Source organism: Merops nubicus, unplaced genomic scaffold, assembly GCF_000691845.1.
Source record: "Merops nubicus isolate BGI_N331 unplaced genomic scaffold, ASM69184v1 scaffold15547, whole genome shotgun sequence".
Lineage (NCBI taxonomy): Eukaryota > Metazoa > Chordata > Aves > Coraciiformes > Meropidae > Merops > Merops nubicus.
In genome coordinates this window covers 24,413-42,120 of record NW_008619889.1, presented here as the reverse complement: position 1 = coordinate 42,120, position 17,708 = coordinate 24,413, and the positions used below count along the sequence as shown (strand labels likewise).

Genomic DNA, 17,708 nt, shown 5'->3' with positions numbered 1-17,708 from the left:
ATGTTTTTCAGCAGGAGTGTTGACTGCCACTCAAGAATAATCCCAACTTCAGGAGGATTAATCCCAGTCATTTCATTTCCATTATGACTGCATACAGTTCCACCTTTAAAAAGCTAAGGGAAGAATATTTTTGTTAGCTTTTATAGGAATTTTTACATGAGATTTTTGAATTAATTGTACTCATTGAGCGTTGTACTCCTCAGGTAAAATTGCCGTTTCTGCTTCTGCATCCCACTGTACAAAACAGAGTAACAGTTTTTACTCGTAGGCCAGTTTGCCAGTTCCCTTTTCATTGACAGAAGCAGTGTCCGTGTTGAGATTTGAAGGGGGGCGGTTGAATCTTCTCTTGCAAGCCCACCGTCAGCACCTGTGTACAGCATCTGTCTGTCTATAGACGGTGGCTTTGATCTGCAGGGGCTACAGAAAGATGTGATCCCTGCTTTTGACTTGGAGCAGCATCAAATCCTTCAGGCACTGGCTGTAGTGGCAGCCCTGGTTCTGACCTTGACTGGGATTTGTGTTTCGTTACGGACAGGATGTTGACGTAGGAGGACTCTCCTACACCATTAGTGGATTAAAGAAGTACACAGAGTACAGTTTCCGAGTGGTGGCTTACAATAAACACGGGCCCGGCGTCTCGACCCAAGATGTGGTTGTACGAACGTTGTCAGATGGTAAGATGCTTCATTCTGATTGTTTTAATTATTATTATTTTTTCCCAGGAATTACCTGTTCATTTCCTTTAAGTGAATTTTTAACCAGGCTTCTGTGGCTTTTGTTCATTGTTGCCCTGTTTTATGAATAATGTTGTCGTTGTGTATGGCCGTACATGGTGAAAGTTCCCCCGGAGGCTTCCCAAACTGGGTGAAGGAAAATTGCTGTACCTGAAAAAGTCTCTGGTATTCTGGTGGTGGAACAAGTGTCCTTCATTTCAGCATCAGGAATTTTTCATGGCTTAGTGAGTCTGTTGCAGAGTATTAAAAGCAGACAGAAAACCGGCGATGCTGAACGCAACTACTCCAAATGGTCTTTTAGGTTCCCTAATATTTCTATGTATGAGCAGACTTGGTTTTGGAGTGGTTTTATTTTAATTGTGGGAAGAGTTCCATGTCTTTATTTGGACTCCAGCACAGATACTATTAAATAATTGCATATAATAATGAAAGCACGGAGTGGTATGATCCATAAGGCAAACAGAGGGATACCTTGAGCAAATATAGTCCTGGGGACAATAGTGAAATAATCAGAGTTGATGTTAACTTTTATTTTTTATAGAGAAGTTTATTTTTATATATCTGTTCAGACCAAAAGTGAGCCTAGCCTGGGTTCTTCTCTCCAGGAATGACCAAAAGCAGAACAGTCGAGCATAGAAGAATATTGTCCCAAATCCTCCCTGTGTCCAGAAGTTTCTTTCAGGGGGGGGGGAATTTCTTGACTCTGTAGTAGTCTCTGAAAACCAGCCATGCAACCAGTTGTTGCCTACAGCTGCACTGCTCGAGGTGAAGAATCGGTGTCCCTCAGCCCTCTGCTGTATCCTCCCTCCTTCCTCTCTTTTCCAGACTTGGAAGTCACAGAAATCTTTACCCATTTCTTTTGTGGGAGCTGTTTCAATCTTCAGGGCCCTTTTCTGAACTTTTTTTAAGGTTTCTGTTCTCCTACATGCTTTTAAAAGGAGGTAGAGGGGACTAAAATTGTATCCAAGGTGCAGGTGTGTGAGGAGTAGCATTTGACTGACTTTTTTTGCTCATTCTAAGCACTGAGGTGACAGTTTTGGGGTAGACCTATCTTGTTGCAACTGCTCTGCTTAAAGCCATTGTTTTGCATGTAGAGGTAGGATCATTTTCCCCATATCTCTAACTTTATCTACCAAAATCTACCTATCTAAATTTATTAATTTCATCTGTCATTTTAATATCCAGACAGAAAGTGTCGTAAGGTCTTTCTGCAGTTCTTCACCGTTGGACCTTTCCATTAGTGATTTGTCACCTTGCTGCTTGTGCCCCTTTCATCCCTTGTGAATGTGTGGAGCAGCAGGGGTCTGGGCAGATACCACAGTGGGCTCCATAGGGCCATCTCCCACCACAGATGGTCCTACCTTCACTTTCCTTTCTTCTCACCAGCTATTTGCTCAGGCAAGGACTTCTATCCCCTCATCACTGTCTCTTCAGAGCTCTCCAGCAGGTTTGCAATGCGGGATTTCCCTTGAAAAAGTGACAAATGTATGTTATTTCTTACTCCATCTATCTATGGATTTCATGCTTTGTTGTAGCTTCAGTTCACTTGCCTAGCGCAGGTTTCTGAGGTACTACTAGAAGTTTCTCAAATGAAACCCCTTCTAAATACTGGCATCCAAGTGGTCATCTCCCAGGATCAAGGCGACGTGTGAGAAGTTGCGTGTGAGCCGTGAGAAATCAGGTTCCTTGAGAAGTCCTGAATGAGCAGCACGTGAGCCTGGCAGCGTGCTGCCGTCCGTTACGTTGGGCTCCATAATCCCTCGTATTGGCACTGCAGACTGAGAGACCCTCTCAAGTGCGTTCCGAAGGGGTTCTGTCACACCCTGCATTTGCTAACTACAGCTTCTCTAAAGGGCTTCCAGCTCCTTATTTGTTTGAAGAAGAATTTATTATTAGTTGTAATGTTATTTTCAAGTTTTCCTTAAGTTCTTCCTGGCCCAACTTAATGTTTTCACATGTAACCTATAGAAATCTATTTTCTCAAGCTTTCAGTTGTCATCTTGCTTCTTCCAGTCCCATAAGCCTGTTGCTCAGCTGTGCTGTTCTCCCCCTTCAGTCGCAAATCTTCCCAGATGAACAATGCACCTTTTCTTCGTGTTTTTTTTCTGATTGTGCTGTCTGTGAGCAATCTCCGTGTTCCCTGCAGGGATTTCTGTCTAAGCTTCTTTTAGCTCCCCTTTAAGAAGCTTCCACGTTTTTCTGTAGGTTTTTTGCTCCTAATCTGTTACGGAGGATTGTTGCAGGGATGCTCCTCAGGTATTACCGTTTGAAGCAAGGTTTAAGCTCCTGAGGATTTCTTCTCCTGGTCTTCCTGAGCCATAGCAAGCAATCCTGTCTTACAGCTAGACATGTTTCCCTTGCCAACCACTCCCTGAAGCCTGTCTGGATCATCAGCACATTGTGGTGGTTCTGCCTGGGTGGTTGCTGTGCAGCAGACCAGAGGAAGCTCTGCCTTTGCTATTGACCTCAGAATATCAGCACCTAGGAAATCCCTTTTACTCACTGGCCTGGTGAAATCCTTACTCTGGTCTGAGTCTAAGCTTACTTGGACATAAAATGAGCTATGTGCATGGTGAGATAGGTGTGTATGGATGTATTGACATGCAAGTGTCCTCTCCTGTGTCCTACTGATGGCCTTTCTCTCACCAGGTTGGCAGTATGTGCAGTAATTATTAATCACACCTAGTGAAACTCATGACTTTTTTTCAGGTTGCTCTGAGAGTAGCCACCAACTGCAAAAACCAGCAAAAACCACACAGCTTCATTCCATTCCATCTTCTCCTTCTAACCTGCGTGGCTTTTTAAAGGACACAGCACTTGCTGCCTAGGTCTGGTGATTTCAGACTCAGTTTGGTTGGGAAGAGAGAGAAAAAACAAACCCTTGTTGTCTCTGTTTCCGTGGTGAGGTAGAGGGAGGAGGGATGTTTAGTTAACCACGGGGATTCCCTTGGGCTCAGGGTCTCGCTTTACATAGTGTCTTAAACCAGAGTGGCTTGCGCTTTCATAATGAATGACAGCAGAGAGCAGTTGTGTGTGGAAATACGGTATTTGATGCACTATAAGGAAATTTTGAAGTTTTAATTTCATTACTGTTTCTAGTCCCCAGTGCTCCACCACAGAACCTAACCCTGGAGGTACGGAATTCCAAGGTAAGATCTGGGTAATTTCCTGTTTGTAATGGGTAGATAACAGGTTGGTAGGTCTCAGACGGACAAAATTTAGAGCTGCTTTGGGTCTTTTTTTCTACCAAGCTGCTTTTCAGCTACTTCTGTATGAGTTGCTCAACAGGAGAATATCTTTCTATGATTCCATGATCTGGACGTGGGGCTGGAGGCACTAGAGACTCCAGTCCAGATCAGGGTTGTACCTATTGGAATTCAGTGAAGACGGTGGCAATGCACCAGGGCATTGGGTGCTAATGCTGAGGAAGGTGTAGTCAGGCACAAAAGCCTGAAGCAGCATTCCTGCTGATTAACCCCTGTTTACAGCGTGTGCACACAGGTGCACGCTTGTAGCGTCCTCGTGCTGTAAAAGAAAAAGTTACTCATTTGGTCATTGTGACTTCAGTGGTTATGACTGGGGAAGTTTTCTGAAGCCTTTTCTAAAAGCTGTTCTCCAAATACCTTCTTCTACTGCCTGTATGATTAAAAATAAATAACTTCATGCACATAAACTACAGCTCAGATAACTTGAACCCTTTAGAGGAAATGACAGTTCTCAAAAATTGATCCTCAAGTAAACTGCATCTTAAGATAACTGTATCTTAAGAAGTCAGGCTGAGGGAGTTGGAACTATTCAGCCTGGAGAAGAGAAGACGCTGGGGGGAACCTTATAGTGACCTTCCAGTACCTGAAGGGGCCTACGTGAAGGCAGGGGAAGGTCTATTCAAAAGGTTTGTAATGACAGGAGAGGGAGTGACGGTTTTAAACTAGGAAAGGAGAGATTTAGACTGGACATTAGAAAAAAGTTCTTTAACGTAAGGGTGTTAGATCACTGGAATGGGCTGCCCAGAGAGGTGGTAGAGGCCCCATCCCTGGAATCATTCAGCGTCAGGCTGGATGGGGCTCTGAGCAACCTGACCTAGGTAGAGATGTCCCTATTTATGTAGAGATTTTGGACCAGATGACCTCCAGAAGTCCCTTCCAGCCCAAAACATTCTATGATTCTGTAACATGAAGGAAATGACAGGGAAGCCCAAGGGGAGGTTTGTGAAGTTGGAACTGGGAGGTCTGATAGGCTTGAAGTGCTCTGAGGTGAACCTCTATAGGCGCAGGTGTGACCTGGGCTGCTCCTGAGTCACAGGCTTGACACTTCTTAAGTATTTTCAGAACACTTGTTTTTCTCTCTTGTGTTCGGTGAGGTATTAGCACTACAGTAGTTTCTGTGGCTGCGTGGCAGGTAATGACTTTGTGCTGACCTTGTCCCTTCCACAGAGCATCATGTTGCACTGGCAGCCTCCTCCTGCAGGGACCCACAGCGGACAAATCACCGGCTACAAAATCCGCTACCGCAAAGTGTCGCGCAAGAGTGACGTGACGGAGAGCGTCGGCGGGCCCCAGCTTTTCCAGCTCATAGAGGGTGAGCTCTTGCTGGCGCCTGGCACTGGTGCCAGGACGGGGCTTGGGGATGAAACTAGGTGGGGTGATTTGCACACGTGCCTGAGGGAAGTCGTGAAATGTCCACAGGACTCGGAGCTGGGCTTCTTGGTGAGCATCCCAACAAATGGTGCAAATCATCCCACCTAGTCTCACTGACATCAACGTTTTCCCTCCTTTCTGGCATGAATGGAGTATCCCTCCTCTGTATTTTGTACACTTAAAAAAATTCCAATCTGGTCCGTTACTATAAGTTAGATATTGTTAGCAGAACTAGAATTTTGTTAAGCAAAAATGAACAGAATATGGGAACAGGAGCGAGATGACATTTGGTTCACTTTTTAAATCTCTGTGAATGAACAGTTGGTTGAAAGAGAAGAAATTGTGCCTCTCAAAAAGTACATATTTGTTTTCTAAACAAGATGTTCTGGTTTGTTCTCAGAAACTCCAGCTGTGACTCAGGAAGTTTCAGTTCTCTCACAGAGTAGGAGTTGATACGTGCCTGTAACTGGAGCATGGTTTTGCCAGCAACAAAGCCTGTATAGGAAGTTCCATATCTCAGATCTTGAGAGCATTTCCATACTGCTTTGGTTATCGATGATACACTTACAAACAGGAGATGCACGGCTTCGTCCCTTGCTGTCCATACTCTCCACCAAGGTTTAGTTATGGATAGGGGTGGTAACAACCAGAGATTCAAGCTGGCAGATGGCCCCCAGTCTCTCCCAGTGGCACACGGGGACAGTCTGCAACATGTCACAGCCCTGAGTGCCTCTGGTCACAGTTTGGCTGTTAGACCCTAACTGGGGTCGGGTTCCTTGGTGGATCTGCTCTGGGGGCCGTGGGGTTTCCAGCCTGACCTTGTGTGATGCTCCAGTGGCAGCGTCGGGGTGAAAGGCTTTTCACCCCTCGGTTATACCTGCATTTTAATAAGGAGCTGTGCTTCCAGCTGGAATTCCAGGGTCTTGGCTGCTCTTTGTCTCTTAGGTCTGGAGCGTGGCACGGAGTACAGCTTCCGCGTGGCGGCCCTGACTGTGAACGGCACCGGGCCAGCCACCGACTGGGTGTCGGCAGAAACCTTTGAGAGCGACCTGGATGGTAAGACCCAGAGTGTGGCCCTGTTTGTCATGTCAGAAACATCAGAGTTGGTGAACAGGGCACAGTGCGAGTGCCTTTTCCAGAGGCACACAGGATTTTGTACCATTGGTGTTACTGTATTCTCATTGTACAGTGTGCTTTATATATCATTAAGTGAAGTTAATGTCTGTTTTGACACAAAATTTTGACCAAGTCAGTAAGTGGATTGACACTGAACCTTGCTTCTATGCCTTCTGGTACTGTATGTTGGTGTTGTGTTTTTTTCTGCTAAGAACTACCCAATTATGAATTACAGTGTCAGTGTTTCAGTATTTAAATGAGTTATATTAGAAGCTTTATATAATAATGGATCGATTTTTATATTTTAATAAAATTCACCTTGATAGTTATGCAAGGGTTTACATGGAAGAGAGGCAGGAGATACATGGGTGGGCTGACTGACCAGGTGTGGTCCTGTGGCTGCAGCTTGGGGGGCTCGGTGCCTGCACTCTGGCCCCAGACTTGGAGCTGTCATCTTTAATGTGACAGAAATGCCACAGAGGGAAAGAAATGGCGGAAAACGTTGTCACCCACAGACCTGTGCAACCTTACCACTGTGTGTTCCACTGGTCTCTTAAAATATTTTTCCTTAATTTTTTTGGGCTTAGACTTTTTCTAAAGAACATTTGACCCCCAGTAATTGTTGTTTTGTCGCTTTAAAAGAGAACAGAGATTGACTCCACTTTCAGTACCGATAAACTAGTGTAGAGCATAGCTTCCATCAAAAATGAAGTCTTCTCCACCAAACCCATATATTCATGATATGTGTATACAGAACTATGTTAACATCTAGTTTTTCCAGTGTAGAGTTTAACAATAAAAGTAAAACATATTCTGTCAAGAGTTTTAACCTTTGGTGGTTGGTCCAGATGTTCGGTATTTACTAGACTAGAATAGTGAGAACCTGATTCTTGCAGAATTCAAAGCCGCAAATTTGTGAGCATCTGCACGAATCTGACTAAAAGCTATTAAGTTGCAGAAGTGCCCTTTCTGAAGAGAGGGCTGGGATGGATCTCTGTGGAGCTGGTGACTCTGGGCAGCCTGTTCCTCTTTCAGAGGAGTGTTTAATTGGTGCTGGTGTACAGGACTTACCGGCAGGCCTGGCTCCCTCTTGGCTTGACCAAAGGAGCTGCAGGGTCATTCCATTTCACTTAAGGGTGGCCAGAGATGCAGCGAGACCAGCAGCTGGAAGACAGAATAGTATAAGAGCTTCAATATTTGCTCTGCACTGTTGGGAGGCTGCTCCAGCCAACAGCTGATGAAAGCCCTTGAGAGCCTGTGCCTCAATCTGTGCATGACACAAAGCTGATGCTCAACTTGATACTTGTTCTCCGTTGCTTAATGGAGAACAACACAAACAGCAGTAAAGTTCAGTCCAGTAGTGGTTTAAAATGACTTTTTAGAGTTGAAATTACTGTGATGTGTGTGTCTGTCTTCCTCTAACTGGACACGACACAACCTTGCAGCTTTGGGAATCCACTAGGTCCCCAGGCTGAAGCAGAGCTCTGGTTACACAAGGTGACGAAAATGGGCTCTGCTTTTGACTGAGGCTTTGCCAGAGGACAGTAGCAGGATTAAACTTAAATAGGGTGGGAGGAGGGAGGAGAAAGATGCAGTCTGTGTTGATATTACAATATATTTATTCAATTGGAATGTTGCAGTCCTTGGAGGAAATCTAACTTTCTTGGATATATATGCTCTACAGTGAATAAAGTAATAAAAATTTGCAGTTAAAACAATGTGCCATGGTATTAAAATTCCATATACGTCTATGAGACGCTTGTGTGTGGGCATACTGGAAGGAAGTCGTGTATGTTTTGCTTTTGCTCACGTGGATAATTTTAATACCATGCAAAGATGTCAGGCTCAGCAGACATGGAAGGCATAATTTCTTCTTATTCCATGGCTGCTTTTGGAATTGAAATAGAAGATAATTCACTTTATAGTGTCACCAATGTAAAGGGGAGCCGGGCTGCTGCAGTTCAGTGTTGGAGGGCTGAGTTGGTGCAAGTCCCACCAGGAGCACCTGCACAAGAGGTGCTAAACAGTTCTGCAGAGTGTGTCCCCGTGCACCAACTTCTGTGCAGTTAAAAATGTCATCTCTTGCCCTGCAAATCTGTAGCTTTGCTGTATTTAATAGTTGTGAACTTTAATTGATGGGTTGTGTCAGCTGGAGACCATAAACTCCCTGGGCAAGCAGGGCGATGGCAGATTATGATCCAAATAATCCTGTTGTGGTGCTTTATTAAATGTTTTTAGATAAATGCAGCATGTTTCATTAAAATGAAATCCCTGCAGGAAGCAGAACTCTCTGAGCTGATTTTATTTTAGAGTGGGGAACTCAGCTTATTATTGCACAGAATTATTTATAATCTGTCAACAGACAGCAGGCTCCAGTGGTCTGACAAAAGTACTACTTTAATTTTTGAGAAGTTAAAACAAAGGTACGGACACTAATAGGCACTTTTAAATTCTAATCAGCAGTAGAGGGGGGAAAAACTTTTATTAAAAGTATTTAGGGGATTGCAGTGGCGAGTTGTGGAAATCCTGTTATTGAGGATCCAGGCTCCATCTCTCTGTTGCATTGTGTTGAGATCTGAGTGGGCTTGGGGCAATAGGGTCTGAACATTTGAAACAGACTCAATGAATATTTTTTGATCTTGTGGTGTAGTTGTGTCCCTGCATATATTTTGTGAATTACCTTAAAGAGACCCAAGGATTTAGACAGCAGCAAGTACAGGACAAATCAGAAGGAACTTTCATAGCACGTACAATATCCAGTTTTCTGACAGTTCCTAGAGCTTTGGAATTTTCTATTTAATCCTACAATGAGCTCAAGAACCTTTCTTTCATCCTCAGTGTGTTTTCAATGTAATTATTTTAATGCCCACAAGTAAGTAATACGATGGAACTAAAAGTAGATTGCTTTGTGGAGAGGATGGGCGTGGTAAATTTAATGCATATTTTGAAAAATGACAAATGGGGAAGAACATGCACAAACATCAAAAAGGTCTGCCTCGAAGCAGATCTGATCCTCTTCTTCAGTACGACTCCTTGATTTTAAAGAGAGATCTATTAAAATATATTAGTATATGAAATGATGTTAATTTTCCTCTGCTTATTAGAGTCCTTTGCTCCGTTTGAGCGTGCTCGTTGCACAACAGATGCAGTGTAGAAGGGCTACATCTGACCTTAGCTCTTCATGTAATTACATTTAAGCAAAATCCTTTAAATCCATCCCTGTTTCTTTCACAGAAACTCGTGTTCCCGAGGTTCCCAGTTCCCTGCATGTCCGCCCGCTCGTCACCAGCATCGTGGTGAGCTGGACACCGCCTGAGAACCAGAACATTGTGGTGAGGGGCTACGCCATAGGGTATGGCATTGGCAGCCCCCATGCACAGACCATCAAGGTGGACTATAAGCAGCGGTACTACACCATTGAAAACTTGGGTAAGGAAGGAGAAGGAACAGTAGTGCCCACAGTTCACCTGCATGCACATCACCGTGTCCTAATTGGGGTAGTTACTTATAGGTAAATAAATCTACATGCATGGTTTTAAGAGGGTTTTTCCATATTCAGCTATTATACTGGATGCCAAAGCACTGATAAATTTAAAATAAAATTCAATTTGCTGATGATAAAGAGGCAGAAGAATAAGAAAGGAAAAAAAAACAACAACAACAACAACAACAAAAAAACAACAACACAAACAAACCCTGAATCCTAAATTCACCAAGTTTGAAGCACAGTGCATCTTGATTTGAGGCTTCCTCCAATGCTTATTATAAAAACTCCCATGCTGAGCAGCATTCCCTTAGTCCGCTTCTGGGGCTGCAGAATGGGTGACTTCAGGCAAAGAGGAAATTCAGATGTCACCGAGACATTTCAAATTTAGTCCAGTTATTTCATATATTTTCATTGAAAAAAAATAAAGTACTGAACTTGGGATTGTTTGGTCTGGAGAAGAGGAGGCTCAGGGGAGACCTTGCTCTCGACAACTCCCTGAAAGGATGTTGGAGTGAGGTGGGGGTGGGGTTTGGTCTCTTCTCCCACGTTACTAGCAACAGGACAAGAGGCAATGGGCTGAAGTTGTGCCAGGGGAGGTTTCAATTGGATATATTGGCTATTAGGAAGATCTCTTTCTTGCGAGTGTGGTGAGGCCTTGGCCCAGGCTGCCCAAGGAGGTGGTGGAGTCACCATCCCTGAGGGGTTCAAAAAATGTGTAGACACGGCACTAGGGATCATGATTCAGTGGTCATGGGAGTGCTGGGTTGGTGGTTGGACTTGATGACCTTAGAGGTCTTTTCTACCCTTAAGGATCTGATGATTCTAACAAGGCAAGTATGGAGAAGCAGAAAAGAGACCTTTTTTTCTACCAAGACCTTTTTTTTCCCCTTCAGACCCCAGCTCCCACTACGTGATAACTCTGAAGGCCTTTAACAACGTGGGCGAAGGGATCCCGCTGTACGAGAGCGCGGTGACCAGGCCTCACTCAGGTACGGCCCGCGGCGAGCTGGAGCCAGCAGGGGCAGCCTCCTGCCTCCCGCCTGCTCCTGAAACCCCAACAACCCGGCTCCTCGGGGAGGAACTAAACTCGCCCTCCAACTGCCCGGGGACATTCCGACTGCAGAGCTGCCCTCACGTCGTGTGGCGCGGTTCCGAAGGCGCGACCCACCGGCCGGTGTTTATGGGCAGCTGCGGAGGGTTTTCAGTCCGTCACCCCGAGATTTTCCATAGGACACCTGTGTTTTCTTTGTCCCAGTCTCGGTCTGCTGTCACTCGCACTAAGCAAATTCTTGACTTATTTTTTATTGTCTTGTAATACACGAATACATGATTTTAAGCAGAGAAATCTGCTACACTGAGCTGTTCCTATGGTGTGGCTCGCTGGGCTCCCTCCTAGACTGTTGTCTTGTGTCGGTGTCAACACTTCTGCTTGTTTTAGTCTCCTGAAGAGCAGAAATTCATCTAGATTTTATAGAGGACCCTGGAATTTCAGTTTCCTCAGCTATTTTAAATTTGTACAATACCCAGAACTTGACTGCCGTTCCTAGTCTTCAAAGGGTGATGGGAGCTCCCTGTAATTTTCATCAAGTGACATTTACTGGCCCAGAAGTCCAGCTCTTTTTTCCTCTTCCTTGTTTTCTGGAAGAGGAATCAGTGGGCAGTCTGAGGCAAATAAAGTCATCAGAGTTAAAAGTCTTGTTTGTTTGGGGTTCCAAGGCCATGGCTAAATACACTAAACACTAATATGATTTAGATGTTTATATATATTAGCATATATATGTTGTCTTGCTGTCTTAAAGGAACACAATGCAAGAGTAATTGTATTAGCCAGTCTTATGTCGCTTATTAACTCTGGCTTTTCTCTCTTTCTCTCCATTTCTCACCTTTCATTTCATTGTACTACCCTGCATTTCCCCTTTTTTGTTTTTGTTTACATTAAACTGCCACCTTCTCCCTTTTTAATTATAATACATTACTTTTTACCCATCAATTCCCTAGACACTTCCGAGGTTGATTTGTTTGTTATTAATGCTCCATACACTCCAGTGCCAGATCCATCTCCCATGATGCCCCCGGTGGGAGTTCAGGCTTCCATCCTGAGCCATGACACCATACGGATCACTTGGGCAGACAACTCTCTGCCGAAGAACCAGAAGATCACGGACGCTCGCTACTACACCGTGCGCTGGAAGACCAACATCCCTGCCAACACCAAGTACAAGGTATGGCAGTTCCACAGCACCAACCTGGCTGCGTCGCCTCAGTGGGGAGGTTTTGTGTCTAAGTGAGGGTTAGGTGGAAGCTGAGAGGAAGACAGCGGTGTAGAGGTTTAATAAAACTGGGCTTGGTTTCATTTGAGATGCCTGGGCTGAGTTCATGTCAGTACAGCTCAGTTACAGCATTGATTCAAAGTGGGGCTACAGGAAAGTTGGGGAAGGACTTCCTACAAGGGCTCATAGAGATAGGACAAGGGGTGATGGCTTCAAATGGGAAGAGAGGAGATTTGGATTGGAAATGAGGAAGAAGTTCTTCACTCTGAGGGTGGTGAGACAGGCACAGGTTGCCCAGGGAAGCTGTGGATGCTCCATAACTGGAGGTGTTCAAGACCAGGTTGGATGGGGCTTTGAGCAACCTGCTCTAGTGGGAGGTGTCACAGCCCATGGCGGGGGGGGTTGGAACTAGGTGATCTTTAAGGTCCCTTCCAACCCAAACCATTTGATGGTTCTATGATTCTTCTAGATTGGGTGGGAATAGTTGGGTTTGTGACCTCTTTGCATATGTGTGTGAAAGAGATCAGGGTGGGGTGTGAGTGTCTGAGTGGAGGAGCTGCCTCAGGGGGAAGGCAGCCAGCTACTTCCAGGATTACCTCCTGCTGTGGAGCCATGAACACAGTGACTATTTCTTCCTCTCTACTTCACCCCACCACCATTGCTTCGTGTGAGGGATGTGGGCTTAAATTCAGAGGAGCCCGTAATGCGTCTCTCAGGCACGTGTTACTAACAGCTTCTCTCTAGTTAGCAGAAGAATCTGAATTTGTGGGGTGAGTCAAGCAGGGAAAATATTTACCCTGACGGTTTTAAGTTTCTTTTTACGACCTTTTCTGTTTATAAGAAGTTGATAGTGAACCTTTCCTTTGGGAACTGAGTGGGTGCAAAATATGTAACAGTAGCTTTATAGCCCTGCCTTCCATGATTTTCGTCTGCTGTTCCAATCTGGAGACTAGGTTTGGGGTTTGGATTGTTTTAGGTGGTGGGTTGGATTATTTGATATTTTTTTTTTTTTTTACTTTCAGAGTTATCTAGAGGCCCAAAAATGCTGACTGCAAATTACACATTTGAAATGAGACTCAGAGGAAATGGTTGTTAAAATATCCAGCTAGTGGAGCTCCCTTTATGCTCTTGCGGAGCAATCTTGTTATAAACCAGATAATTTTTTTTTTTAATTGAAATGAAAAGAGGTATATATGTTCTTCCTCTAAAGGCAAGTTATTTTTGAACCCACCTTCCTGCATCATATGCAGAGGATGTCTTGGGAGTGATTTATATAGTGCTGTAGTTTCATTAGTTAATGCTTAAAAGAACCCACCATCAGTGGTTAATGAAATGCATCCACTGTTCTTGGTGCTGGTGGCCACTGGTCAAGTTGTTATACTGTGGACCAAAAATAATATGTAATGATAGTGTATAGTTCGAAGCTACTCTTCGTAAATAGCATTTGTCTGAAAACACCTGAGTTTGAGAACATTTGCCTTCCCGCAGTGCAGTTCAGCGAGCTGCTGCTTTTCTGTCAGGGCTTTGGTAACTTTACTTGAAGTCTGGGTGTTTCTCACAGACACCTCTAGCACCTTTATTGGTTGCCTGGTTTGAGGCCGTTCACCCAGTTGCATCAGAGCTGCTCTGTTACGCAGACAGAAATTTTATCTTGGTGTCAGATCTCGAGTAGCCAAAGCTACACCTGCTCAGTCTGTTGTTCCATCCATCCCTCTCATCTGTACGCTGGAGGTTGAGAAGTTCATTCAGATGTTCTCCCCATTTGCTCCCCGCTTCTACACCAACATTCACAAACTATTATAAAGAGGCTGCAGGCTTCAAATATTCACTTTGAAGACCTGTATTTTCTTAAATTTTTCTAGGAGTTGTGTCAGTCACGAACACATAAACAGTGGAACAGATGTGATGCAGTTCCTGAAGTGAACAGACTTTGCTGTGCTTTGAACCATGTCATGTCACTGATGTGGATCAGAGAGCCCTTTTCAAAGAACCTTTCTTGGTGGGGCAGAGTTGTCCTGCTCGCGGGCTACCTGCGATTTATCAGTGTGCTCTCAACCATAAGCCAAAATATTAAATCTTAACTTGGATCTTTTAAGGCTGAATGAAAGGAAAATAAATTTTCCAGGGTGATATTTATGAAGTTTATTTCTAGTAGGTGAGCAGGATTTAGTACCACAGGATATATTGTGATCTTAAAAACAGTAAGTGGTGTTAAAAAAAAAATGAAGAAAGGAGAGAAGTCTAATGCTCCAGCTGAGCCTTTCATGTGTCATTTACGTTCCCTGTGATGTGCAGTGAAACTAAAATATACCAAGTGTCAAAGCCACAGATGAAAAATACAACTTCAGGCTGTAAAAAGCATTCCAGCTGCTGCTAAAAAGTAGAATAAACAGAATGGGATGCTTAGGTGCTGTCAGGACTTTCTGTGGGTATTCTGGAGAGGAAGAAATGGTGCTTCTCAGGGGGTATGTCAGCTTGTCATGCAAGTCGCTAGAAGCTTTCTCCTTTGGACTTGGCCGCAGGCCTTTGCTCCCCTCCTGTGCTAGGGAGGTTGTGCTCAGTCCAGCTCAGCCTCTGAACTTGTAAGAGCTGTCCTGCTCTGCGCTGAAAAGTTGGAACCATTTGGCCACATCACAGTTGCTTGGAAACCGCACTGAGCTCGTATCAAGGAAAGGTTTAAAGTTAATGGAGGATTTTATTTGAAGCGGCTTTATGATGCCTTTGTTGTCTGTCCACCCCTGTGATGACAAGCTGGCAAAACATGTCTGAGAACAAGCAAAACACGTTGTACAGATGGAAGCATCGCTTGTTAATGGTTTTCTGAGCTTTCACCTGGTCTAAGCATAAAACCTGTCACTATACCTGAGAAATACGGAGTTTCCTTGCAGAATCCAGGCTGGATTATCCACAGCCTTCAAGAAATGTGGCCCTTCCTTGAAAATTATTTAGCTGGAAAGAGTTGTTTTCTGAAGGCAGTCGTTGTGTACAGTCGTCGTATGGCCCCCCGAGATAGTGAAGCAACTCCCTCTTTAATGCTGTGTTTAGATCACTGTAGATCAAGGTAAAGAGTATGTGTAGATAGATCTTTTTTTTTTTCCCCCATAGGCCTCAAGTGCATTCTGTTCATGTTCAAAGTCATGTGCAAACAAATATCAGCTGATTTAACCAAAAGGTTGAAGATTCTGGCAAAATGGCCGAGTTACAAATTCCACTTGAAACCATGTGTAGTTTCAGTGTGCGATCCTAGATAATAGTTTTTTGGCAAAAATCAACATATTAGTAAAGCTTCATTAACAGCAAGTCTGAGCACCGGAACCTGCACCTGATTTATTTTTTTTTAAGTAAATTTACTGAAAATTCTAGCAGGAATTTGGGCAGCAGACAGCGATTTCAAGGCGTGTTATTGTTAGCTGTGCTTTATTGTTTTCCCTAGCCAGGCCAGTTAATGACATGCTGTAAATTAACCCCCCCAAGCAGAGAGTGATGTAGCCTGCTGCATAACAAGTGTGCCCAGGACCTCGTGTTGCTTTTTTTTTAAATTTATAATTGACTCCTATTAAATGCTCTTGCTGATTGCAGAAAGGATTTCTAGTTTAGGATCAAACTACTGCACATTAAGACTTGATTCATGAATTTGCATGACAGAGCAGAAATGTTACAGAATTAATGGCTGTGGTTATGAAAATGTAGCAACGCTAAAATGTTTTAAACACTTCCCCAAGCCAAGGGCTTTTGAGAGCTGCTGGTGGATAGTTTTCAGCTCAGAAGTTACTGACTCTCTGTTTTTCTTTCAGACTGCAAACGCGACCACTTTGAGCTATTTAGTGACTGGGTTAAAACCAAATACTTTGTATGAATTCTCCGTGATGGTGACTAAAGGTCGAAGATCCAGTACTTGGAGTATGACAGCACATGGGACAACTTTTGAATTAGGTACTTTTTCATGTCTTTGTGGAGTTCCTGACGAGACGAATCAAGTCGAGTCTGCCAGAATTCTGGAGGAGGGAAAGCATGTATTTAAAACTATTATGCTGATGAATCTTTGTTGGGGGGGTTCTTTTCTTTAGAGTGCAGTCAGAAATTCTGATTAAAAAACAACAACATACTTCAAAATTCAAAGGGATGATTGCACGCAAAAGAATTTACATCAAATTACAGAGAAGTAATGAATAATGTACCACAGTTCATGGGCAGGAGAGAATAACGAAGCCTCTGCTTGAAACCTCTCAGAGCACGTTAATAGTAAATACAAAGAAAATACTCGAGCAAATAAAAATTAAAATCTGCTGTATTTATGATGATGATTATTACAGAGTGAGGAAGTGCATGAGGCAAATGACTGAAAAATAATCCCAGGAGAACTGCAGACAATCCAGGTCAGCCCTAAATCCCTGTTCTTCCATAGGAATTGCTGCTGCAACCCTCGGAGCTGTAGGAAGGACGCGCTCTAAAGCACAGAATAGAAAAGGGGTCATAGCTGCCACGAGGAACTTTGGCCCAGAACCTCTCTCCCTCTCCCAGACCATCCCTCATTAGCTCTTTTTATCCTGCAGTGCTAAGTAATCTTTGTGCAATTCAGTTTACTGCTTATTATGGCTAGGTTTCTCTTTATATGAACTCTAAGGACAAAAAAGAGCCTGTCCAAATGACCCCGTAGTTCTCATGCTAAATTAAAGTAGAGCAGCAAAATCAAGCATGCAAGAATGGGTGAGATCATCCAGATATTCTAGAACAAGGCATAAGAAAAAGCAAAACCGGGATAAAATCAGAAATCTCTGACATTACTCTGCAGTCCCCTGAACTCTATTGAAAACATTGTCTTTGGGGATTCCATGATGTGGGGCCAGCTGCCATTCCAACAGCACAGGTCTGTTTTTTCCCATTCCAGTTACTGTGCCCATCCCATGTTAAAACCTTCTATTCGGTATTTTGGCTGACACTTGTACTGCTCACATCCATAACTCTGCAGCAAGAACAGGGACTGTGAAAGTTGCAGAAGTAAAGTTCTTGAACGAGACCTTGAAACTCGGAAAAAGAACAGGAGCGAGGATGAGATACAGGAGGTCTCATTTCTTTCCATTTAAATAGAAAGTAAATTTCTAGTTGGCGTGGCTGGAAAGAGTATTTGCAAGTCTGACCTACAAGCTTGGAAACAAAGAAGCAAATATAAAAATCAAAAAAGGCCAAGTCTGTTTTCTCCTAACAGATCGTGTGATTTATATCACTCGCCAAATTCCTGAGCGCGTGACTCATTATTTTTGAATACTCTTTGAGTAGCAGCGTTGTAGAGGACTCGCTCCTCAGCTAACACCAGCAAAAAATACAGGACACTGGGGTTAGTGTTGGTCCCCGTGTTGGCAATCTCTTGTGAGGTAGCTGGATTTTTTTTATTTTTCCTCTCTGAAGCTTACTGTAGGGCCTCAAGTCATGCTTTACGTCTGTATGGTTCTGTTGAGCGTGGTTT

General features: G+C 43.8%; 1 protein-coding gene across 1 annotated transcript in view; it reads left to right on the top strand.

Moving 5' to 3' along the window:
• The window catches only part of NEO1 (neogenin 1), a gene marked incomplete at its 5' end in the record, with an annotated part of 114,034 nt that overhangs the window by 76,646 nt on the left and 19,680 nt on the right, over positions 1 to 17,708 (top strand). Inside the window, 8 exons of the mRNA XM_008943967.1 lie at positions 536 to 674; positions 3,834 to 3,883; positions 5,168 to 5,312; positions 6,317 to 6,427; positions 9,722 to 9,916; positions 10,868 to 10,963; positions 11,973 to 12,196; positions 16,039 to 16,177. Coding sequence (XP_008942215.1) covers positions 536 to 674; positions 3,834 to 3,883; positions 5,168 to 5,312; positions 6,317 to 6,427; positions 9,722 to 9,916; positions 10,868 to 10,963; positions 11,973 to 12,196; positions 16,039 to 16,177 — 1,099 coding nt within the window. The remainder of the gene's footprint in view (positions 1 to 535; positions 675 to 3,833; positions 3,884 to 5,167; positions 5,313 to 6,316; positions 6,428 to 9,721; positions 9,917 to 10,867; positions 10,964 to 11,972; positions 12,197 to 16,038; positions 16,178 to 17,708) is intronic.